Source organism: Notechis scutatus, chromosome 3 (assembly GCF_049901735.1).
Source record: "Notechis scutatus isolate UNSWTSFEM ecotype Mainland chromosome 3, rNotScu1.2, whole genome shotgun sequence".
Taxonomy (NCBI): domain Eukaryota; kingdom Metazoa; phylum Chordata; class Lepidosauria; order Squamata; family Elapidae; genus Notechis; species Notechis scutatus.
The window spans coordinates 145301935-145328665 of record NC_142011.1 but is presented as its reverse complement, the minus strand read 5'-3'; the positions used below and the strand labels follow the sequence as shown (position 1 = coordinate 145328665).

The 26731-nt window shown below is 38.7% G+C and overlaps 1 protein-coding gene across 2 annotated transcripts; it reads left to right on the top strand.

Moving 5' to 3' along the window:
- The first annotated feature begins 6693 nt into the window (after positions 1 to 6693).
- On the top strand, positions 6694 to 26095 carry CD83 (CD83 molecule). Of its 2 annotated transcripts, XR_015748812.1 has the most exons (6): positions 6694 to 6792; positions 6959 to 7089; positions 18841 to 19054; positions 19146 to 19252; positions 23493 to 24082; positions 24129 to 26095. XR_015748812.1 is itself a non-coding variant. In XM_087961355.1 (5 exons), the coding sequence occupies exons 1-5, from the start codon at positions 6750 to 6752 to the stop codon at positions 23556 to 23558; spliced, it is 561 nt and encodes a 186-aa protein (XP_087817481.1). In that variant the 5' UTR covers positions 6706 to 6749; the 3' UTR covers positions 23559 to 26095. The 2 variants fall into 2 exon arrangements, 1 of the variants encoding a protein (XP_087817481.1); XM_087961355.1 differs by having other exon boundaries at positions 6706 to 6792; positions 23493 to 26095.
- The last annotated feature ends 636 nt before the right edge of the window (positions 26096 to 26731 follow it).

Here is a 26731-nt window from a genome sequence, read left to right as displayed (position 1 = left end):
ATTTAAGTCCAATTGATTTATGTGGGAAAATTAAATATATTATTAACTCTCTACCAGTGAAATCAATGAGACAAGTGCTTAACTTTAGTTAAATTGTGCCCTTTGGGTAAATGTATGGTCAGTTCATTCAGCACAGTATGTAGAAAAATGCACAGGTGAGAGTAAACATAACTTAAAATACAATTATTTCCTAATTGCATTAAAATGTAGTCAAATGAAAGTTAAGTTATCACCCTAATTCAAAAATTTATGCTCACACAAATGTGTACATAGATCTTTTGAATTCACAAACAAAGGATTCTTTCTGCCTGCCATCTGTTTTTTGTAGCCGGAGTTGAGCAAGGACTTTTCAAATTTCCACCAGATTTATGGACAGAGAATTTTCTGTGCAGATAATTTCTCCAGGGGAAAAATATTCTTCAAAAATGGTCATGGATTTGATCCCCTTTAGTGATGAAAGAAACAAAATTCACAGAAGTATAAATCCCACAGAATCATGACAAGCAACAGAAGAAGAATCAGAATCAGATCTAACCAGCATTAATGCAAATTAACCAGTTAATTTGGAGAACAACACCGTGGCCAACAGGCTGGAATAGGTCAATCTTCATTCCAATATCAAAAAGGAGACCTAACAGAGTATGCAAATTATTGTACAATATCCTTAAATTCACATACCAGCAAAATAATGCTTAAGTTCATCCAATTCAGATTAAAACTCTGCATGGAAAAAGAGATGCCAGATATTCAAGATGGTATTAGAAAAGACTTCAGAACACAAAACATTGTTGTTGTTGTTGTTGTTGTTATCTCTTTTATCCATTAAACATGAAACTCAATCAACTGAACATTTAAAAATGTATCACAAATATTATTGACTGGCACTGGTGGTTGATAATTCTTGACTGGCACTGATGGTTGATACGGGTTGCTGCCAGCATCCTAGATATCAACCAAGTATCTTCTTAAAATGTATGTTGTTCCGAGTGGCATAGTCTTTTGCAGTTCTGCTGGTGTTATTGCAGGAAGGTGCAATTTCTTGATTTATTTTATAAGTTTATTGGACATGGTACCAAGTGCCCCAATGACAATGGGTATCACTGTTACATGTTTCATCCATAATTGCGTAATTTCGATGGCCAAGTCATGATATTTTGTGATTTTTCCTATTATTGTTATTATTTACAGCCATCCATTTCATCTAAGTGATTATAGGTAGTTCATAGCAGGTAAAAACAAGCTAAGGAAAACATGTTAAATCCCAATATACAATATACAAACAGTTAAACAGTGTTAATTCAAAAAACAGAAAATCAAGATCATCAGCAGAATGCATCATATATCAGCTCAACAAAGCCATTGTAAGCGCTTCCCACTATTGCCAGACCCTCTCTGCATGCTGCCAGAATAATATCTTCATGCCTAAAGGCCAGGAAGGTGATGATTATTGATGTTGCATGTTGGCTAATTGAGAAAGACAAAGACAAAGAATAATGAGAAAAAAAGTCAGCATGTGTATATTGATTGCAGAAAGACCTTCCGTTGTGTTGATCACATCAAGCGGTGGCATATATTTAGAAAAATGTGAATGCCTGAAAATCTCATTGTCTCCACACAAAACCTATACGGTGTATAGGTTTTGCAATTTGCACACTGGATAATTGAGAAAGACAAAGACAAAGAATAATGAAAAAAAAAGTCAGCATGTATATGATTGATTACAGAAAGACCTTCAGTTGTGTTGATCACATCAAGTTGTGGCATATATTTAGAAAAATACGAATAGCAGAAAATCTCATTGTCTTCACGCAAAACCTACCGTATTTGCCAGTGTATAAGACGACTTTTTTGCCCTGAAAAACATGCCTCCAATTGGGGGGGTCGTCTTATATGCCGGGTCGTCTTATACGCCGGCAAATAGTAATTGGGAAGCACTGCGGCTGCCCGCGGCTGAGGCACTTTTGCGCACCGTGGAAGCGAATCCCGTGAAGCCGAAAGGAGCAGCCAGCCTTCTCCCAGCTCCCAAGGAAACGAGGCTCGCACCGCCCGGGCTCCGCTGAGGTATCCGGCTGGGGCTGTCAGGAGTTGTTACCGCTGGCGCGGCTCCGTGCGGCTCCAGTCCGCGTTGCCTCGGGAAGGAAAGGCAAAACCAGGAGCCGCTGCTGCCATTGCAAGCGCCGCCGCGGCTCTTCCTTTTGCCTTTCCCTTCCCGAGGCAACGCGGGACTGGAGCCGCTGAGCCGTGCCAGCGGTAACAACTCCTGACAGCCCCAGCCGGATACCTCAGCGGAGCCCGGGCGGTGCGAGCCTCGCTTCCTTGGGAGCTGGAGAAGGCTGGCTGCTCCTTTCGCTTCACGGACTTCGTTTCCACGGTGCACAAAAGTGCCTCAAAAAAAAAAAAAGTGCAAAAGTGGAAGGCGTGCGGAAGAGGGGCGAGTATATAACAAACTATATTTTGAGTGGAAATGTTGGGGGGTCGTCTTATACGCCGGCTCGTCTTATACGCCGGCATATACGGTATATGGTGTATAGGCTTTGCAATTTGGATAGAAAATGACAAAACATATTTGCTTTTGGTTGGCAAAAAGGGATTATAGCCATATATTCTCTTTTTATTTATTCGAACTATATTCTGAATACACACAATATTAAGGAAACTAGACTGGAAGAATAATAATATATTTTTAAAACTGAAGGAAGAAACACTGCGCTATACTGATTGACATTACTTTGACAACTGAAAATGCAAAGCATCCTGCAAGCTCTAGTAATAAAAGCCAAGAAGAACAGTGAAAAAATTGGATATAAAATTAAATACAAAGAAGACCAAACTAATGGCAATGGGTACAACAAAGAAACCGGCAATGAAGATATGCACGTGATAGCTAACTTCTGCTTTTTAGGATCAACCATCCATAGTAAATTAACAAGCAGTCAGGAAATACACTGTAGACTAGTATTTGGTAGTATAGTCAAGAAGGCCTTGGAAAAGATTTTCAGATGCCCTGATGTCTCTGTACTTCAAAATTCAGAATAATGCAAGCTGTGGTATTATTCTCTGTAATACTCCATGAAAGCAAAAATTAGACTTTTAAAAAGCAGAATAGAAAGTATTTTAATGCTTTTGAAATTTAGTGTTGGGGAAAAAACCTTAAGAATACCACGAACAGCCAAGAAAACAAATAGTCCCCTTTGACTTTGCTTGCCAGAAGATCACAAAATGTGATCACATGACCCCAGGACGCTGCAACCGTCATAAAGATAGGTCACTTGTGAAGCATCTAAATTTTGATCACAGGACCAAAGGGGTGCTGCAACAGTTGTAAGCATGAGAAATGGCCATAAGTCACTTTTTTCTGTGCCGTTGTAACTATGAACGGTGACTGTTGTAAGTCGAGGGCTACCTCTACAGTGTTGGAAGATCAGAAGGGCTAAGTTGGGAACAGGTTGCCATGGAGAAAATCTATTTCTGTGGGTGCTGATGGCACATAATCAACCAATCAATCAACAATGAAATAATCTATTGGTCAATCAATCAATGTAATAAAAATAGTATGTTCTTTCTGTTGTGTTTTCTGTCTTTGCTTATAATGATTGGGATAACATACAAAAAGTGTAAAATAAATTTTAAAAAACCCACTAAAAACCTATCAAGAACCCAGGTCACTAGAATAGATAGCCATCAAAGCTTATGAGCATAGGTGTAATTCTCAGGTACCCACCCCTCTCTCTGAGAAATCACTTAGAGGAGTGACTTAATCCTATTGTATGATAAATGTACAGGAATTGTACAGGGATACGAAATATGAATCTCTTTTCACTACTTATCAAGCAACTAATGGAAGCTTCTGGAATTGTGGCTTGTCCCAGGGCCCCAAATCACAAATACGTTTACGTGAAATGTTCTTTACAATTCGTGCTTAGATCGTAGTAGGACAATCAGATATGATGTATTGTTGCCACCTAGGGCTGGTTTAAGGAAATAGAAAGAATATTTTATTAAAATAATGTTTGTGTTCAGCACATTTTAAAAGTTCCTGGCTAATTTTAAATGTTAACCGAAACAGAGTTTTGCCTCGCTCTCCACATTGTTGTCAATAGATTTTACGAAATGTAGGAGAAGTGTCGTTAACATTCCAAAGAATCCTGCCCTCCTAGTTTATATAAAAAATGCTAGTTCATTATGTCCAATTTTGAAAAAAAACCTAAAGTCCAATTTTGGTAACTAAATAAAATTTATAGTTCTCATTTCCTCTTTAAAAAAAAAAAAAAGCAAATGCCAATTTCCCACTGTACTCTCTTCTTTTTAAAAACCACAGAGTCTCTGCTTCTTCTTTCACAATTTGTCACCTCAATCACCTTAAATTAATGACTCCCCTACATTATCACTGGATGGAAACTTATAATGTGAATTTTTCCCACAGGGGAACAAATTACCAATAAGATGCAGTTCAGTGGCAAGGAAAATGAGGTCTTGTACTTAGGCAGAAAATGCCGGATGCATTGGTCCAGGATGGGCAGTACCTAGTTAAAAACAGTAATGACTGTGATAGGGATCTAGATGTACTGATGGGCCATCGCTGAAGGATGAGTCAGAACTGTGCTGTAGCTGCCAAACAAAAGCCAAGGAAGTCTTGAGCTGCATCAAGACAGCCATAGCATCAAGACCAAGGGAGGCTTTATTCAGTACTGGTGAGTCCACATTTGGAATATTCCATCCAGTTCTGGTCAATAATGATACAAAAAAGATGCTGAGGTCCTAAAAAGAGCATAGAGAAAAACAACAAAGATGATGAATGGAGGCTAAATCCTGAAGAATAGTTTAAGGTTACTAGGTATGTTTCGGTTAAAGAAGAGAAGACTGAGGGGAGACATGACAGCAGTCTTCCAATCGTCAAAGGGCTGCCCTACTAAAGAGGGTGATGATTATAGCACTTGAGAGTAGGTTAAGAAGCAATGGGCAGAAAATCACCTCAGAGGGTGATCTAACCTGGAAATAAACACTGAGAAATGACACTGAGACCTATTAAGCAGTGGGATAAGTTACCTTCCAGAGTTGTGAATGCTCATCGTTGGAGTTTTTCAAGAAAATATTGAATAACCATTTGTCCATGATGGAATGAAATCTAGAAGACCTCCAAGGTTCCTTCCAACCCTATAATTCCATAATTCTATGAAACCATTTTCTTTTGCATGCATTTTCTAACTTTTAGCTAGGCGTTCAACAAGCTGTTTTGCTTGCAAATTCTAAGAATTATTCTGAACGGGAGTCGTGATTCCTGATTGCCATTTCTTCTGCTGACTTCAAATCCTGGGAACAAGGAGCAAAAATCATGGCGCCATCCTCAGCTGCTCATGTCCTGAAGTAACAAAACAAAACAAAAGAAAAAACTCTCCCATATCCTCTACAACAGTGGTTCTTAAACTTTTCTTCAGCATGGACCCCCATTAAAATACTTTTTGTGGCTCCTGACCATGGCGAACCACCAAGACTTAACTCAAGATTTAAATAACAACATTTCTTCAAACTTTCATGGACAACATTGCAGCCCAGCCCCCCCTCCCTCCCAGGTCTATGGATCACAGGTTGAGAACCACTCTTCTATCCAAAAGAAGGAAAATAAAATAAATAACAACATACAACTGAGTAGCCTGGCAGTTAATTGAGTATCATCAACATTGCCATGTCTTTTGGAACAGAAAATACTGAATATGTTAAAAAAAAAAGGTTGTTTTCAATGTTGGAAAACTATCAGCCAGGCAAGGAGGAGTGATCAAGCAGGAAACTAGCCTTGAGTCATTGCGCAGTTGCAAGAGACCTAGGACTGACATCCCCTAAGTTCCAGGGAACATTATCTGTTTGTTCCCAAGGAAGGGTGAGTAGTTTGGGGAGATCCTTGTACTATAGCTAGGAAGAGTAAAGTAGTCAACTTGAACCTTTCACATAGGGATTTCATTGCTTGTGCCTGCCATGAGCTTACAAAATAATGGATATATTTCATTCTCTAGATTATATGGATGTTTATTTTGCATAGTCTCTGTTTCCTACTTTTGAATGAAGGCTTTTGCCTTACAATGTTTTATTACTAAATTTAAATAGTATTTGGAGGGCAGCTGCATGATTCTGGAGAAAAAAAAGTACAGCTATTTTCGATAGTTGCCGATAGGAGCTATATAAATGTCCATACCCCTTCTGTACTTTCTCCCTTTTGAATCTACAACTCTGTAAATTCAGGGGAAAAGGGAATTACTATAATAGAGTGAGATACTGTTGTATGGTTGTTGTTTTGCTGCCTAATGATATTTAAACCATGAAAGTGATATTGCATGGAAGTGTGGGGAAAGAAACATGAAGGGTGGAAAAAAAAACCCTTCTCTAGAATAACCTCATATAAAAATATTGTAAAGTGAAGGCTGGGTGAATTACTGAATTTTTGAAGAGTCATTTGGGGAAAATATGGAATAATTGTCCAAAGTAGGCTTATGGGCCTTATTATAAGGCTATTATAATACTGCATCTCTGATTACTTTTTTAATTATTAATATTGAAAAGAAGATGAAGGCTACCCTGTGGGACTTTCTGCCTCCAGCCTGTGGCCTTTAAGACTTCCTTAATTTGGGGTTAGGGAGGAGGGGGAATCCCCAATAATTTGTTTCCTGTGATCTTTATAGGCTGGTAGACAGCATCTCTTTCACTTCTCCTTGCCTTCTCCTAAAAAGAACCAAGATCTCCCCTTCTGCTAAACACTCATGGCCTCAATGCGTTGCTATCAGCTTGTCTTCCTAAGTCAAAGTAAATAGTTTTCTTTTCAAGTGTTATTGCTCTCTGCCTCTTCGTTTTCCTCACATTCTTCAGGATCTTTCTTGATTTGGAAAAAAAATATATCTTTTGTTTGGAAAATCAATCTACAGCTGTTCATTTTTAGTGTCTTTTTTTTCTGGTATCTTATGTTTTTCAGTCTGGTGTGGGCTTCATGCAGTAGTTGGTGTCCCACAAGAAGTTGAGGCAACCTGTAACGAAGATGCTTTTCTCCCTTGTAAGGTTTTCCAGGATCTACAGCTCACAACTGGAACGATCTCCTGGCATAAGGTAAAAGAATCTGCTGCGATTTACTTCCTTCTCATTCCCCACACCTGCCTGGATTCTGTTTCATGCCTTCTATGTGATATATGATGCCATAGTGAGAGGGTGAAAAATATGTTGCCGTCATCATATGGATTGCCGCAGTTGCTTCAGTTCATATATTGCATTATTAGCTATATGAGTGTTTATCTGAAAATGGTTAAATAATACTCCAATGAGTGGGCATGCATGCATATTAGGAAGAACAACTTCTAATACAGATAGTCCTTGACTTACAACCGTTCATTTAGTGAGCCAAGTTACAATGGCATTGAAAAAAGTGATTTATAAATAAGGAAATATTAATATTAGAGAATATGAAGGGGGAAAGTGGCTATTTTATTATTAGTTTTTATAATTGGTTAAAGGGAATAAAATGGGGAAAATGTGTTACTATGTAAAGAGGGTGGCAAGATTAAATTGATAATGAAAGGGGAAAATATTGGATAATATAAATTAAGAGGAATTTTTGGAAACGATGAATGGAATAACATAATGTGGTAAAATTTGCAAATATGACGAATACAAGAAAACGTGCACAATGAATAATGAGACTGATTAAGAATATAGATAATACTTTAAAGTAATTTATGAGAATATAAAAAGAAAAATGGAGCAGGTAATAATATTATGAAATTGGATAAGAAAGGTAAATATTTAACCAGGGTCATGTTTGTACTGGAATGTAAAAACCTGGAACCACATTGTTCACTCAAAGCGATGTTTCAAAAAATAAAAACTTTATTGTAAAAATTTAAAAAAGAAAAAAGTGATTTATGACCATTGTTTACGCTTATGGTCATTGCCACATCCCCATGGGCACAGGTTCAAAATTCAGATGCTTAGCAAGTGACTCACATTTATGATAGTTACAGTGTCCTGTGGTCATGTTTTTTTAACTTTCTGACAAGCAAAATCAATGGGGAAGCCAGATTCACTTAACAACTGTGTGACTAACTTAACAATTAGCAAAGGTGGCACCAAAGGTGGGACAAAATTCACTTAACAAATGTCTCACTTAGCAGCAGAAATGTGGGACTCAATTGTAATCGTAAGTCAAGGACTACCTGTATTCTACTAACACAATTTGCAGGCTGTAGTTCCCCACACCCCGGGTTATCCAGATTGAAGAATAGGGCTTTTGCAGATGAAAGAAAAATTATGTCATAAAATCCTAACGTTCAAAACAAGGAATGTTCTTTTTTTCTCTGTATACCAGTTTATAACAGCTGGAATAATACTCCTCTTTTGCATTTTTAAAAAGAAATCGGTGAAATTATTTCAAAAGCAGGCAGCACTGAGCTGCACACATGATAGAATGCAGTCAGGCAAACAGGCAAATAGTAGAATTAATCACTTAAAAAACTATTAAGGGCCTAATCAATAAGTGTATTTAAGCCCTCTAGGGGACTATTAAATAATAATTCCAACAAATCGCATGACATTTTGCACTGTAAAGTTCAAACAGCTCTTAGGTTAACTCACAAGCGCAGGATAATTGTGAACCATGTAGCAAATACAAACAATTAACCTTTGACTTTGCTGCGTAAGAATTATGAGAATAATGTGACTCTGCAGGGTGTACTGCACTTTGTGTCAAATTAATGGTCAGACTGTAGCAAAAACAAGATTTTGCAGCTTATTGTGTGATACATTGTTTAAAAGATCTTCTATCTAAAATAACAATAACCCATTAACTAGATATGTTAAATATGTTAAAGGCTCATCCTAAAGCTGAGTTTAAAAAAATAGATGGAATTCATCTTAACATATAGCAAAAGATACAAAATGCAAATGAATGAAAACACTGCTTTTTTTTTCTTTCAGAAATAATAAATTGTAGTTATGTATATGTAGTTATACCTATTAAAGACTTAGAATAGATATTGTGTTAAATACACATCAACTTACCTTAACATATAACAGGACCACAGTGATTCAAGCTAATTTTCAGAAGGGTAACCATATTATCAATTAACAACTAAAACAACACATGTTAAGGTATATGATGAAGCCAGTTGATATCTATTATCTTTTATGTTGTAATAAATGCAATTGTCTTTTAGGTATTCCCCAGATATTCATTGTTTATAATTATTATTTGCCTGTTGTGTTTAAAAACACCAGTTTTAAAAACACCTGTTAGGAAGTCAAACAAATTCAGTTTATTGTGGTTGTTTCCAAAAGCTTTCCAGCCATGTTAGTTCCTTGGTGGAATACTAATACGGCAGCAATTTAGCCCCTTGGGTGCTGTATCATGGTTCCATGTTGTCGTGGGGATTGGATCAATGGCAGGGTGAGTTAAGTTCTAAATATACAGGAAGAGACAAATTCCAGGAACCAAATACTGAATTCTTTGCAGGGATTGTGTGGGAGGGATGGAGGGGAGAAGGAGAAGAGAAAGTGATGAGTAAGACAAGAGTTCCTACTAATGGGGGAAAAAATGCAAACTTTTCTGTGATTTCAAATAACCAAAAGAGAATCAGAATAAATCAATTAAGTTCCCCAAAACAGATAATATTGGGAGATGTATATTGCTTAAATCTGATATATCTGGAAGCTGTTTTCCAGCTTCTGTAAATTGCAGCCAATAGTGAAAAGTTGAGGATAGTGAGTTCATCTCATAATGGCCTCATAAGCAAGAGGTTGTAGCAAATCAGTAGGAGAGTAAGGGCAGCTCCATGAACTTCATGGGGTGTAGGATTGCCTTCCTAGACAAATAGTTTCTTATTTTAGATGAAGTGACTGAAAAAAATAAAGGATCAGGATGGGAATATTGAAACGAGGTGCTCTGGAGTAGCAGGAGGAATAGTTCATTTGTATTCTGTCTAGCTGGCTTCTGAAAAATTGATTGATGAGATAGATGAATGACGGTTCTGTACACTTTATTGAACAGGATACTGAACAATATTAGCACTGATAATAAATACACATTTAATAGTGGCAATTTTTCATGGCAGAATGTTTGGCTATCAATAATTCAGCTACAGTGGGATGTATTGTAAAATTTTGCAGTTTTTAAAACTAATTATCATATTTCTGAATTATATTAATTATTAATTATTAATAATTTATATAAAACTGTTTTGTATATAAACTTCATCTACAAACTGTTTAGGTTCTCTTTCTCCCTAGGGACTTCACAGAAATTTATTGAAGAATTTAAACTATTTTATAAGACTCCTCATAAGTCCTAAAGCAGGGGTTGCCAACCTTTTGGACCTCAGGGACCACCAAACTCATAATTTTAAATCCCACGGACCACTAACCGGCTCTGTGGTCATGGCCTAATTTGTGGGTGTGGCTTGGTAGTCATGTGACTGGCTGGGCATGGCTTGTATGTAAATATTATAAATATTTATATAAATATTGAATTTTTTTATTAAAAAAGAGCAACTTTTACCCAAAATCAGGCAAAGCAGGCAGACAGACCGAGTTGCTCACAGAATCACAGATTTATTCAGAGATCTATCTATCTGCCATCGGCTAGCTCAGTCTGTCACATAAAATTTGCTTGCAAGCAAACTTATAAAATTTGTTAGCAAGTAAACTCTACAAAACTAACTCCCAACACACCATGTATGTAAATATTGATTTTTTTTATTTAAAAACAGAGCAACTTTTACCCAAAATCAGGCAAAGCAGACAGGCAGATTGAGTTGCTCACAGAATCATTCAGTGATCTATCTATCTGCCATCGGCTACCTGAGTCTGTCACATAAAATTTGCTTGCCGTGAGTCTGCACTGAATAATAGAACCTTCAGTCTTAAGGGAGTTTCGGCTGTGCTTGAAAGCAGAGCTGAAGATTATCCAACTATTTCCTGCTTTCTAGCTAATCTAAATCTCCCGGCATAGCAAAACAGCTGATGGTTGGAAAAAGGAAAAATAGCAATTTAGCAGGCAAGTTTGCCAGGTAAGGAGTGAGTGGACGGGGAGGGTTCCCACAGGCCATGTGGGCGGCACAGCCTTGTGTTTCTGCACAGCCTGGATTAATTGATTTGGGGGTGCTCTGGGGGTGACATTTGTCTGCAGCCCACCAAAATTTTCTTGTGGCCCACCAGTGGGACGCAGCCCACCGGTTGGCAATTGCTGTGCTACAGGTTAACAAAAATACAACCTCCCCACTTTTGCTTTTAAAAAGTAATTTTGTACTCTGAACTTTTAGTATACTATTCTTTTACATACATACACACACACACTATATATATATATATATATATATATATATATATATATATATATATTTCTTAAGTTTTCGCGGGTACTTACATGTATGGTATTCAGCTTTGTTGGGGTATTTTCCCACGTCATTATAGTTGTGCTTTTAAAGTTGTAGCAATGTTTCGGCAGAATCTCATCTGCCATCATCAGGCTTCTGTATTGTGTTCGTCTGTATTGTGTTCGTCAATACAGAAGCCTGATGATGGCAGATGAGATTCTGCCAAACGCTGCTACAACTTTAAAAGCACAACTATAATGACGTGAAAATACCAACAAAGCTGAATACCATACATATAAATACCCGTGAAAACTTAAGAAAACAAATATATATATATATATATATATATATATATATATATATATATATATATATATATATATATATATATATTCTTAAGTTTTCATGGGTACTTACATGTATGGCATTCAGCTTTGTTCGGGTATTTTCCACGTCAGAAGCCTGATGATGGCAGATGAGATTCTGCCAAAGCGTTGCTACAACTTTAAAAACACAACTACAATGACGTGGGAAAATACCGAACAAAGCTGAATTTTATATATATATATATATATATATATATATATATATATATATATATATATATATATATATATATATATATATATATATATATATGTTTTCTTAAGTTTTCGCGGTACTTACATGTATGGTGTTCGGCTTGGTTCGGGTATTTTCCCACGTCATTGTAGTTGTTCTTTTAAAGTTGTAGCAACGTTTCAGCAGAATCTCATCTGCCATCATCAGGCTTCTGTATTGTGTCCGTCTGTGAGTCAGACTTTTACAGTGGTTTCAGATTTAAATTTGGGGCAGCCTATTGCTGTGCCAGAATGGTTTTTTCTTCATCCTGATTGGTTGGGAGTCTTGGTCTGTGTTTATTGGTCTCGGAGTTTGCTGTGTTCTGCTTGATTGGTGTCTCTAATATCTTCTGTCTGTTTTTGGCTCTTTTTGTATCTTGATTGGCTGGCAGCATTGTGTTACTTTAATGGAGGCCTTTAGTGCAGCTTGGCCGGGTAAATGGACGGCTATCATTAGTTAGGAAGCTGGGTTTCATCTGGGTGCCTGGTTGGGATGTGTTTGAGCTGGAGGTATCAGGGGGATCTGTTTGTGCCCAGGTGTTTGCCTGGCTTGTGGTGTGGAGATTTTTTGTTTGTGAGTGCAGGCTTCCAAATGATTGACAGCCTGGTGGAATCATCTCTTCTATTCATGCTTTCTGGTCTTTTTCAATCTCTATGGCTTCTCTGATGATTCTGTGATTAGGGTTTTCTATAGTGGCCAGGGTTTTGGTGCCATTGAAGTTGATGCTATGACCTGTGGCTTCCATGTGTTGGACTAGTGAGGAAGTGTGTTCCAGCTTTTTGACTGCATTTTTGTGTTCATCCAGGCGGGTGCTTATTCTTCTATTGGTCTGTCCAATGTATGTGGCCGGGCATGATGCACAGGGGACTTCGTATATGCCTTGGTTTTCCAGGTCAATTTTATCTTTGGGGTTGCTAAGGATGGCTGCTATTTTTCTGTCTGTTTTGAAGGCAGTCCTGATGTGATGTCTGTGTAGTACCTTACTAATTTTGTCTGTAGTACCTCTTATGTAGGGCAGGACAGCTGTTCCATAGGTCTGTTCATCTTCTGGGTCTCTATTATGTTTCAGTGTGTTTTTGTGGATCAAGCTGGTGATTTTGCTTTTGTGGAAGCCGTTGGCTGTCAGTACTTTAGTCAGGGTGCATAGTTCAGTCTTAATGTGTGTCTTGTCTGCCAGGCGTTTGGTTCTGGTAATTAGTGTTTTAGCCACGGAGTTTATCTGTGCTGGGTGGTGGTGGGATTGGGCATTGAGGTAGCGGTTGGTGTGTGTTTTCTTCTGGTATATGGTGTGTCCTAGTGTGCCATCTGTTTTTTTGTAGATTAGTACATCTAGGAATGGTAGTTGTTTGTTTGTTTCTGTTTCCATGGTGAACTTGATTTTGGGGTGTGCGCTGTTTAGGTGTGTTAGGAAATTGTTTAGGTTTTCTTGTCCATGGGGCCAAATCACGAATGTGTCATCGATGTATCTTAACCATAGTAAAAAACCATGAGTAAAAAACTCATACCACTTCTTGGAAATGATCAAACATCTACACGTGGAGCAAGAAGATCTGCTTGTAAGTTTTGACGTGGTTTCACTATTCACTCAAGTCTCGATAAAAGAGACCCTTGAAATCATCAAAAATAAATACCAACCAGCTAAACACCTCATGGAACTAACAGAACACTGCTTAACCAACACATATTTCATATACAAAGGACAAAGATACAAACAAATAGAAGGAGCTCCCATGGGATCACCACTGTCACCTGTCATTGCAAACCTGTTCATGGAAGAATTCGAATCCAGAGCCCTGGCCAATGCCATCCTCAAACCCAAACTATGGTTAAGATACATCGATGACACATTCGTGATTTGGCCCCATGGACAAGAAAACCTAAACAATTTCCTAACACACCTAAACAGCGCACACCCCAAAATCAAGTTCACCATGGAAACAGAAACAAACAAACAACTACCATTCCTAGATGTACTAATCTACAAAAAAAAACAGATGGCACACTAGGACACACCATATACCAGAAGAAAACACACACCAACCGCTACCTCAATGCCCAATCCCACCACCACCCAGCACAGATAAACTCCGTGGCTAAAACACTAATTACCAGAACCAAACGCCTGGCAGACAAGACACACATTAAGACTGAACTATGCACCCTGACTAAAGTACTGACAGCCAAGCGGCTTCCACAAAAGCAAAATCACCAGCTTGATCCACAAAAACACACTGAAACATAATAGAGACCCAGAAGATGAACAGACCTATGGAACAGCTGTCCTGCCCTACATAAGAGGTACTACAGACAAAATTAGTAAGGTACTACACAGACATCACATCAGGACTGCCTTCAAAACAGACAGAAAAATAGCAGCCATCCTTAGCAACCCCAAAGATAAAATTGACCTGGAAAACCAAGGCATATACGAAGTCCCCTGTGCATCATGCCCGGCCACATACATTGGACAGACCAATAGAAGAATAAGCACCCGCCTGGATGAACACAAAAATGCAGTCAAAAAGCTGGAACACACTTCCTCACTAGTCCAACACATGGAAGCCACAGGTCATAGCATCAACTTCAATGGCACCAAAACCCTGGCCACTATAGAAAACCCTAATCACAGAATCATCAGAGAAGCCATAGAGATTGAAAAAGACCAGAAAGCATGAATAGAAGAGATGATTCCACCAGGCTGTCAATCATTTGGAAGCCTGCACTCACAAACAAAAAATCTCCACACCACAAGCCAGGCAAACACCTGGGCACAAACAGATCCCCCTGATACCTCCAGCTCAAACACATCCCAACCAGGCACCCAGATGAAACCCAGCTTCCTAACTAATGATAGCCGTCCATTTACCCGAAGCCAAGCTGCACTAAAGGCCTCCATTAAAGTAACACAATGCTGCCAGCCAATCAAGATACAAAAAGAGCCAAAAACAGACAGAAGATATTAGAGACACCAATCAAGCAGAACACAGCAAACTCCGAGACCAATAAACACAGACCAAGACTCCCAACCAATCAGGATGAAGAAAAAACCATTCTGGCACAGCAATAGGCTGCCCCAAATTTAAATCTGAAACCACTGTAAAAGTCTGACTCACAGACGGACACAATACAGAAGCCTGATGATGGCAGATGAGATTCTGCTGAAACGTTGCTACAACTTTAAAAGAACAACTACAATGACGTGGGAAAATACCGAACCAAGCCGAACACCATACATGTAAGTACCATGAAAACTTAAGAAAACACACACATATATATATATATATATATATATATATATATATATATATATATATATATATATATATATATATATATATATATATATATATGTATGGTGTTGCTTGGTTGGTATTGTCCCACGTCATTGTAGTTCTTTTAAAGTTGTAGCAACGTTTCAGCAGAATCTCATCTGCCATCATCAGGCTTCTGTATTGTGTCCGTCTGTGGGTCAGACTTTTACAGTGGTTTCAGACCACTGTAAAAGTCTGACCCACAGACGGACACAATACAGAAGCCTGATGATGGCAGATGAGATTCTGCTGAAACGTTGCTACAACTTTAAAAGAACTACAATGACGTGGGACAATACCCGAACCAAGCCGAACACCATACATGTAAGTACCCGCGAAAACTTAAGAAAACAAAATATATATATATATATATATATATATATATATATATATATATATATATATATATATATTTTCTGAGGTTCTGGGTATTTGTATGTGGATCTTTGGTTATTCGGGTTTTCTCCCGCGTAAGATTCAAAGTATCTAGGCAACGTTTCGGCGAGGTCCCACTCGCCATCTTCAGGCTGGTGCTTTCGGCTTAGTGCCAGTGCAAGCAGTGTGTGACCGGAGCTGCCATCTCTCTATATATACAAGTGGTGGGGGATAGTGTGCTGGGCTGGTTGGCTGTGCTGCAGACTCTTGATTGGTTGATGGAGTTGATGTTGGTATAATGGGCTGTGTAATGGCCTTTTGAAATCCCCTGCACTGCCTGCCTCACCACATACATTGGACAAACTAACAGAAGAATAAGTGCACGCGTTGAAGAACATAAGAACTCAATCAAAAAAGAAGAACCAACCTCTTCCCTGGTCCAACACCTCAAAGCCACAGGACATGAGATTGACTTTAAAAATACCAGAACTATCGCCAAAACTGAACACCACAGCAGCAGAATAATCAGAGAAGCCATAGAGATAGAAAAACGCCCACACAGCATGAATAAAAGAGATGACACCTCCCGCTTACCAGCCATTTGGAAACCCGCCCTCATGAACAGACGAGTACCCAACATGATAAATGACACCAGACCCACACCCATGAGGGCCACACAAGATGCCACCACCACACTTCCACGTAAAAATCAAACTCACACCCACACAGAAGATGAGACACGACCACAGACCAGAAGCCGCACTGCAGCTGCATCACTACCCACTTCAAACTCCTCTGAACCATACATGAAGCGAACTGACCCCCCACCATGAAGATGTGGCACCACCACGAACTCGAAGCCAAACGAACACAGACCCAGACCCCAAACTCAAAGCCATATTAAAAACCCAAAATGCTACATCACAGCCACCCGCTCAGGACATCACATCAGAAAACTCAAGAAATTACACCTCAAGAACTCAAGAAGTCACAACACAGCAAATGACCCAGGATATCACAGCACAAGACCAAGGATACCACAGCAATAAATCTCACAAGGTCATCACACAACCCATTACCCAAGCTGTTACTACACAGGAGGCTAATCGAAAAGAGATCAAAACACAAACGACCCAGGAGATTACAACGCAAGACCCAGGATACCACAACAAAAGAACTCACAAGCCCATCACACAACCCATTACCCAAGCCGTTAAAACACAAGAGGCTAACGACCCAGGAGATGACAGCACAAGATCCAGGATATCTCTACAACAAAAGGCCATTACACAGCCCATTATACCAACATCAACTCCATCAACCAATCAAGAGTCTGCAGCACAGCCAACCAGCCCAGCACACTATCCCCCACCACTTGTATATATAGAGAGATGGCAGCTCCGGTCACACACTGCTTGCACTGGCACTAAGCCGAAAGCACCAGCCTGAAGATGGCGAGTGGGACCTCGCCGAAACGTTGCCTAGATACTTTGAATCTTACGTGGGAGAAAACCCGAATAACCAAAGATCCACATATATATATATATATATATATGGTGTTAACTTAGTTGGGTATTTTCCCAGTCATTGTAGTTCTTTTAAAGTTGTAGCTACAACTTTAAAAGAACTACAATGACGTGGGAAAATACCGAACCAAGCCAACACCATACATGTAAGTACCCTGAAAACTTAAGAAAACATATATATATATATATATATATATATATATATATATATATATATATATATATATATATATATATATATATATAATCAGAAAAGTAAAAAAATGCACCTAAAAGTTATAATACAGAAAGAGCGGATATAATACAGTTTCCAATTAACAATTTCAGTATATAAAAAGCAAAAAAAAAAAAAAGCATTTCCTTGTAAAAAATCTAGGCAAAAATAATTCATCCTGTCAAACAAAGACATTGCCACTAGATGTCCCCATATGCAAATGTTATTAGCTCTGAAAGAATTTATCCTAAAAGGAAAAATAAGTTTATTACATTTATGCTTTCGAGGAATTATCGCTGGAAAAGACACCAATTGCCTTATGTCATTTTTTTTGGTCTATCATTTGTTCACGAAGGTACAGTTTGCATATATTACCTCTATATATTGTTTTCCTGTATACACTGGATTTAGCAGATTAGTAAAACAGATTATGTAATCATTATGAAAGGCTTCCTATCTTAAAATTTACTTGTCTAGTTCGAACATGGCTTCTTTGGCCCTGCTTCATCTGAGTCACCCCACTCTGCTACCAGGACTATCCAAATGGAAGAGATTAAAATATGTATTAAATATTAATTAAATTGGAGCCAGACTTAGCTGAAATAGCACTACAGGCACCAAGCATTTCAGGCAGGTGCCCCTTATTCTTGCCCGCTGCTCATTCACATAATTAGCAACAACATCACTTTAAAGTTGCATTAGCAGCAATAAACAGCTGCATACCAGGATTCTGTGGTGACTTGAAAGCAATTTTTGAGTCTGTCTGATTCTACCATGTCAACAGGTTGGAAGTTGGGTCTTTTATTTCCAGCTCAGCTCTGAGGCAGCCGAAATTACAGTAAAACTACGTTTTTCTTTTGCAACACTTTGACTCTTTCCCTCCTTGCATCCTTTGGAAGAAATGTCCATCTGGTTCAGTTCCAAGCTGGGAGAAAGACACTGGAAACATGGAAGCTGATTGGAAAGATGGTTTAATGGTGTAGCAGAACCACCAAGCACATGGGTTCTGGGAAGCTGAACGCATGGAGTTGAGAGGGAGGAGTATATATATGGCTTCTCTTGGGCTTTGCACTTGAGCTTCCTGTTCCTGTGCAAGAACATGTATTCTATTGGCTGTTGTCAGACTCCCATGGGGCCATGTGGGGGTCATGTTTGTCTGAGCTCCCAGGTTTGGTTGAAGCTTGGAAGGTGATGATGTAATGAAGAGCCTTGTGTTCTGAAAGGGTGTTGGGCAATTCCTATGGTGTCGTAATGGCTTTGTCCTGATAATTTGGATCTTAAGTGAAATCTGGGAGTTTAAGTCCACCAGGCTTAAAGTCACTAAGGATGGAGACCCCTGTTCTAGATGCTTGCTGGATATCGCAGTCCAGACACTTATGGGAAAGCTGTGATAATGATTTAGCACTGGCATATAAATACTTTCATGTAGTTGCAATCAAAACTCTCTATGTTAATTTATCATTATTTCATAGATTGATGAAAACAACAAAGGATTGAAGGCTATGGAATATAATAAAGAACATGCATATTCAAGAGGATTTAACGACTCCTTAGAGATTTCTAATGGCACCAGGCATTTTCTCAAGATTAAACATGCTACACACTTCAGTAGTGGAACGTATAAATGTATCTTACTGGCACCAGTCAGAAACTACAACCAAAGTACAATTATACTCAGAGTAATAGGTATGATACGCCAATCCCTCTCCCCCCCCCCCTTGCAGTTGGAACTTTCAAAGTACTTTAATCATGTAAAGATTATTGTTTTGCCTTGCAGGCTGTCCTGAGGAATCGAAAAACCTGAAACTCAAAAAATATACCACAGAACTTATGTTGCTGAGCTCTATTGGGAGCTTCTATTTGTTACTTATCATCCTTACTTGTGTAAGTGTTTTCCACTTCTTTCTACCATAAGATTCTATTTACCGCCTTTTTTCCCCTTCCTGCATAACCAGAAAATGCAGATATATTGGCACGTTCACCATCTTCTGTTTGTTATCTCGCTTCATTCCTAGTCGTCCAGGATTTAGAGGATTAATTTCTGAAGGAAGTTTCTGGCATGATTGTGGCGCCTGATTATGTTGTTTAGCGAAGAAATATTGGTTGTAAGACATACACAGATACAGGCCATTGGAAGTTCATTGACCAAGAAGCTAAGCTTTTGTGCGAGGCAAAGGGAGAGAGATAGAGAGATATGATTGCAGATAATGATATGTTTTTATATGGAACTGAAATGGCCAAGCTAACCACAAAAGGGTGAAAAATACCTCCAAAGAAACAGACTGCCTGCATAAACAGTGAAGTGCAGCTGAGTCTCCTGATGTATTAACAATGGGTTATAAAACACCTTGAGTTAGGGGAACAACTTCTGCCTAGTGAAAATTGCTATTTTAGTCTATTTTATTTTTTAAAAAAATAAACACATGGAAAGCCTTTAAAGTTTCCTCATAGAGATAGTCTTCAACTTAAATTGAGCCCAACATTTCTGTTGCTGGGACAGGTGGTTTGTCCCATTTTATGACCTTTCTTGCCACAATTGTTCAGTGAATCACGGCAGTTGTTAAGTTCATAATAAAGTCATTAAGTGAACCTGGTTACCCTATTGACTTTGCTTGTCAGAAGGTGGTCACATGACCCCAGGACACTGTAGCCATCATAAATATGAGCCAATTGCCAAGCGCCTGAATTTTGATCATGTGACCAAGGGGATGCCACAATGGTGGTAAGTGTGTAAAACGGTCATAAGTCAGCTTTTTCAGCGCCGTTGTAACTTTGAACGGCCACTAAACAAATGGTTGTAAATTGAGGACTACATGTATTATCCAAGTCCAGTCCCTTGGAAGTTATTGTTATAGAGCAAATTCAGTTCCTGAGTCCTGGTGCTGCCTCACTGTGGACTATCATTCAGGAGAAAAGGGAGGAAGATGGCTCAAGCTTCAGGTTTTCAGAACTGCGGTTTCAAGCTGCTGCTTTTATACATGAAGAGATGCAAAAGAAGAAGAAGAAGAAGAAGAAGAAGAAGAAGAAGAAGAAGAAGAAGAAGAAGAAGAAGAAGAAGAAGAAGAAGAAGAAGAAGAAGAAGAAGAAGAAGAAGAAGAAGAAGAGGAGGAGGAGGAGGAGGAGGAGGAGGAGGAGGAGGAGGAGGAGGAGGAGGAGGAGGAGGAGGAGGAGGAGGAGGAGGAGGAGGAGGAAGAAGAAGAAGAAGAAGAAGAAGAAGAAGAAGAAGAAGAAGAAGAAGAAGAAGAAGAAAAAAGAAAAAGAAAAGATACAGAAATGCACAGATGCAAAAATGTACCGTATATGTGCCAATGTATATCAACAAGAGGTGGTATTCAGCAGATTCTGACCAGTTCTGGAGAACTAGTTCTGGAAATTTTGAGTAGTTCAGAGAACCGGCAAATACCATCTGACTGGTCCCGCCCCCATCTATTCTCTGCCTCCCGAGTCCCAGCTGATCGGCTGGGTCTTTTTTTGTTGCTCTACACAGGAGAACGGAGCTGGAAAGCAGGTTAGTGGGGTGGGAAGGAAAAGGGATTTTGCAGTAACCTTCCCCCAGGAGTGGGGTGGGAAGGGAAATTTTACAGTATCCTTCCCCTGCCATGCCCACCAAACCATGCCTACCTAGCCAAGCCATGCCAGGCACACCATGCCACACCCACAGAACCGGTAGTAAAAAAATTTGAATCCTGCCACTGATATCAACTTATGTATAGGTGCTAATTTAGAAATAATTAACATAAGATTTTTGTCCTAATCAAGGTCATGATTAATCAAGAGATCCAAGTACCTGCATAGGGTGATTTCCATGTGCTCAGTATTGAAAGGCAACTTGCTGTTCTCATTCTTGATCTTTCATCATAGGCGGCCTACATAACCCTTCAAATTAGGCAATTTGGACCTTTTCCCCCAGACTGGAAATGTATTTGGTTTCTGAGACAGGAAAGGCCAGAACAAAATGCTAAAGCCGATTCAAGGAGCTTTATGTTAAAATCTCATTATATCAGTTAAGAACAATTAAAATTACACCCCATGAATGTAATACTTCTCTCGTTTTCTAACACATTAAAAATGACAATTTGGTGGCAACATTTAGAGGGTTCCTGAGACTGTATGCAATATTTTTGAGAGGCCACTGAAGTCCTGTGCACACTATTGATGAACTACTGAACAGCATCAAATAAAAACTGTCCCCAATGAAGTGGGAAACATATTAATCACCTTATTGCTAATTGATTTATTATCAAGGATGGGTTAGAATTTTCTGCATGTCTGAAATAAGCCACATTAAGGATAAGGTAAAGTAACATCAGATATAGTACATAATTTCTTGCTTGCTTGCCTGTGCATTCATTCTTGACTCTCATGACTGCCTGAATTAATCAGTTTTCTTTGGCAAGTGTTTGTTTCTTGTAGGCTTGATAGAAAGTGATTAGCCCAAAGTCACCCAGTTGACTTCGCATGACTAAGGCAAAATTAGAGTTCACACTCTCCCAATTTCTACCCATATACCAAACTGGCTGTCATGTGTAATTTCTGCCTTTGCTTCATTACCATATTCATTGGCATAAATCAAACATTATCGGCTGAGGAGATAATTTAGACAATAATTTATCTTAGCTAAAATCTGCCTCTCATTGATCTTGTAAGAAGCTGTTACATGTTTGTATTTTGATATCATCAATCTTTGGTTTTAATTTGTGCCATTCAGTATGAGATTTGGCTTGATAAATGTTGAAGAAAATTGCTTATTTAAAACACAGGAAGACAGAACAGAAAAATAATGCTTTTCTGCTTGCTTGCCTGAAAATAGTTGAGATTATTTCTATAGTATCTCTTTGTTTCTCCAGTTTTTTTAAAAAAAACAACAACCCTAAATTTTATTTGAGGTAGAAATATAATGGGATTTCTAAATTGAAGGAAGCTGAGACTTATGCTAGAAATGACTATTTTTTAAAAAAATAAATAAAAATTAACTTACATTAGGTGACTTTCCAACTGCTTAAATTTCAAAAAAGAACATTTAAGACTTTTATTTTATCCATTTATTATTTACATTGCCTGCAGACCTTTTGTTAAATTTAATAAGCATAGTCCACAACAATATTTGGATCCAATAAGATATTAATATTGTTTCAGAAATGAAGATAGGGACATCTGAGCCAGGATCAACTTTTCAGATAAATAGACAGGTTTATATAGGCTTATAAAACTAAAACCAATATGAAAGGAGAAGAGGAAACCTATGGAGGTGTTTTTTGTCTTCAGATTACTCCTTAAGAATAACTGGCAGCATATTCAGGCTATAGATGATACCTCTCTTCAAAACTCAAACTGTTAACTTGTGGAATATAGTAAGCCTAGGTGTAGTGATGATTATTAACTTAGAGAACTTCCAGCTAATGAAAGCTGCCTGTTTCCTGGGAAAATCAGGAAATCCAAGCAGTTCAAATGAATATAAAGGTTACTGAAAGCTTAAGGTCGCCACAAGAATCTGTACTATGAAGGGTCAAAGCAAATTCATGGTAGATAAGAGTCAGTGGATTCCAGGTGGGCTGGACTTTCAATGTGTTTGGGCGTGAAGGGACTTAAGATTGATTATGTGTTTGACCCCTCTCTTGGGCTCAGCCTGGTCATCTACTACAGCAAAGCTAGCTGAAGAATTCTGGGAATTGAAGTCCACAAGTCTTAAGGTTGCCAAGGTTGGAGACCCCTGATCTACTACACTGACCCTACTAGTCAAAAGACTTCCTGTACCTTACCTTTCTTCCTGGCTGTCTGCTTCTGAAAACACAGCCATTTGATAATAGTCTTAAAGCACCTTTCTTCCTTCTTTTTCCTTGTAATATTTATTTCCAATGAAATTAGGAATCGGGAGGCTTGTGAATTAGTAACTCTTTGAGATATTTAAACTCAAGGTTAACATTTTTGCATCTTTGTTTTGGAATGGGCAATTTTTTTTAAAAAAAAATGCAATTTTACCTAAGAGATTAAGGGTTTAATTATAATGTAAGGGATTCAGTTTTAAATGCTAATAACTTATAACTTGCTTCTAAATTTTACTTAAATTTATGTTTTACTTCAGCCTTAGACAGTTTGCTTCAAATATTGTTTTCTTTTATTTTAGACATGCTTAAAAGAGAGAAGATCTTCTGATCATCCTAAATCTGAAAAGCAAATTCTGGCTTTATAGTACCTGTTGAAAGAATGGTTTCTATTACCCAATATTGGACAGCATTGGGAAAGACAATCTTATCAGTTACTGGTAATTTGGTGGTGCTATCAAAGCTCTTTCCTGATAATTTGGTGGTGCTACAAGCAGCTCATCAGTAATACTATCTCATCAAATAGATATTGTCACAATACTGTAGATGAAGGATAAGACTGCATAATTGCCTTACTAGTCTGGTACTCTTTAGGTTGGGACTACAAGTCCTCACATTTCATGACCGGTGAGTATTTTGTGACTTTTCAGGATTATCAGATGTAGTTTCAGATCTGTACAACAATCTAAATGTCCCTCCCTACCAATCACTCACTGCAATTATTGGTAGCTTTTAATTGCACCAACTTCTGGATTCCTCCAGTTATGATAGTAAGGCAAAGAAGAACTATCACAGCAAGAAAAAACTCCGCAATTACTCAGTGATTGAAGTCTTATCAGCTGGGATCTCAATTCCCTGTATGGATTTGAAATCATGTCTGTCAAGGCCCTTTGTATTGTATCATATACTTAGTAAGAAAAATTCAGAGAACATTACAGGTATTCCTTATTCAATGACCACTCATTCAATGACCATTCAAAGTTATGATGGCTCTGAACAAGCAGACTTACAACTGGTCTTTGTATTTGTGGCCCCTGGAGCATCTCCATAGCTAATTGCACACAGCAATTAGCTTGCAGTTACAACGGTTGTAGCATCCTATGGTCATCTGGTTGCCATTTGAATCTTCACTGCTGGTTTCCAACAAGCGAAGTCATTGAGGAGGCCAGCAGGAATTCCAAATAGTAATCATGTGGCATCTTGCCTAATGACCATGTGGGATTTACTTAATGATGGCAACTGGAATTGCCACAACTGCTAGTGTAACTTGCCACGTTCATGTGATATTACACTTTACAACCACATTGGCATGGTTAATGATGGAATTGCCAATCCCAATTGCTGTCGTTAAGTGAGGACGACTGTATTTCATTTCTTACAAGATGAATATACCTGATTGTCACATTGTTTTCTTTTTAATTTACAAAAATATGCTATAATGTTACTTTAATGTACTTTAACTTAGCAAATAAATAAATATGCTGACAGATAAAGGCAGAATGCACCAATTACCACTGCAAGCAAGAGGAAAATCTTCTACACACAAAATCTACCCATGCCTTCTATAACTTTGTAAACACCAAACTTAAAGACTCAAAAACCATCCCACCCCTAAAAGGTCCTAATGGGAAAGACTATAGCAATGAAGTCATTAAGGCAAACCTCTTCAATACGTTCTTCAGTTCAGTCTTTGTAAACAGTAATGGTTCATGCCTCACATTTCCTAATTGTACGACAACTAACTGCAATGTGATCTACAAATTGGCTTTACTAAAGATAACAAAGAAAATGCACTATGACACCTAAAACCATCCTTATCTATTGGCCCTGATGGCCTATGTACATTCTTCTTTAAAAAGCTCTCCACTATCATAGCAGAACCCCTAAGCATAATATATGAGATATCATTCAGAACCAGCTCCTTACCAAACCTATGGTCTGATGATGTAAAACTATTCAACACTACCGTCAATGCTACCGTCCTTCAAAAAGACCTTGATTATGTGTCTGAATGGTCTAACAGTTGGCAACTCCAAATCTTGACCAACAAATGCTCTGTCCTATACATTGGTAAAAAAAATCTATTTGCCAAATACAAGCTAGGCGGATATGACCTTGTTGATGACCCTCACTCTGTCAAGGACCTTGGAGTTCTCATATTGAATGATCTAAGCGCCAAAGCTCACTGCAACAGTATTGCCAAAAAGTCTTTAAGAGTTGTAAATTGAATTTTATAAAGCTTCTCCTCTGGTAATACTGATTTGCAAACTGGGGCATTCAAAACCTTTGCTAGACCAATATTTGAATTCAGCTCATCTGTCTGGAATCTGCACTATATATCAGACATTAATACAATTGAGCGAGTCCAGAAGTATTTCACAAGAAGAGTATTACACTCCTCTGTTCGCAACAGAATACCCTACACCACCAGACTTGAGATTCTAGGCTTAGACAACCTTAAACTACACCGGCTAAGATTGGTCTTAAGCATAGTACACAAAATCATATGTTACAATGTCTTACCAGTTAATGAATATTTCAGCTTTAACCACAACAACACAAGAGCACACAACAGATATAAACTTAAGGTAAACCACTCCAAACTTGATTGCAGGAAGTACGATTTCAGCAACAGAGTTGTCAATGTCTGGAACTCACTACCTGATTCTGTTGTCACCTGCTCAAACCCCCACACTCCTTTACCCTCAAACTAACCTCTATTGACCTCTCCCCATTCCTAAGAGGTCTGTAAGGGGCATGCATAAGTGCACAATCTTGCCTACCGTCCCTGTCCTATTGTCCCCAATTATTAGTTCTTATTTCTTATATTTAAACTTATGTTTATTCTTATTTCTATTGTATTGTAAGCTTTTGACAAAATAAGTAATAAATTTTAAAAAAGTGATTGAACCACCAGATTCCATATCCAGATATAAAAGGAATTACAGTATATAGTTACAATTTAAAATGCATCTTTCATGAAGTGTTTGATACATGTGTACACTAGGGCAGTGGTCCCCAACATTTTTTGTACCATGGCCCGGTACCGGCATCACAAAATGATCCATGGACCGGTACTGGCATCAGCACGCACGACCAAGGCAAGGCGAGCCGAGCGACCAGCCAGCCAGCCGCCCCCCGCTTCTCCCCGCCACCTTCAACTCCTCCTTTGTACCTTCTCGCGGTCGATGGGCTTTTTGGGCTCTTTCTTAATCTCCTCCTGAGTAACGCGATACTCCACTGCCATTGGGACAGCTCTTCATTCGAAGCCGCCCACCCCTTCGACGAAACTAAGGCGCGAGTATTCCTTCAGCACCCAAACGCCGCTTTCCAACTGACGACCGACAAGCTCACCCGGAAGCACTTTCTCAAGCACCGTCGAAACAAGATGGCGGCGCCCAAGCAAAGTAGGCGGCCCGGTACAGAATGATCCACGGACCGGTACCGGTCCGGGGCCCGGTGGTTGAGGACCCCTGCACTAGGGCACACTATTTATTTGGGGCGGTCAAATCACTATTTATTTGGGCCAGTCAAATCAACC

Bases quoted from the DNA above. Each gene is read 5' to 3' on its own strand.
- CD83 (XM_087961355.1), top strand. From the start codon at position 6,750: ATGGCCTCAATGCGTTGCTATCAGCTTGTCTTCCTAAGTCAAA. The intron at 7,090-18,840 runs GTAAAAGAATCT...ATTATTTCATAG, and splicing joins GAACGATCTCCTGGCATAAG to ATTGATGAAAACAACAAAGG. The intron at 19,055-19,145 runs GTATGATACGCC...TTTGCCTTGCAG, and splicing joins AATTATACTCAGAGTAATAG to GCTGTCCTGAGGAATCGAAA.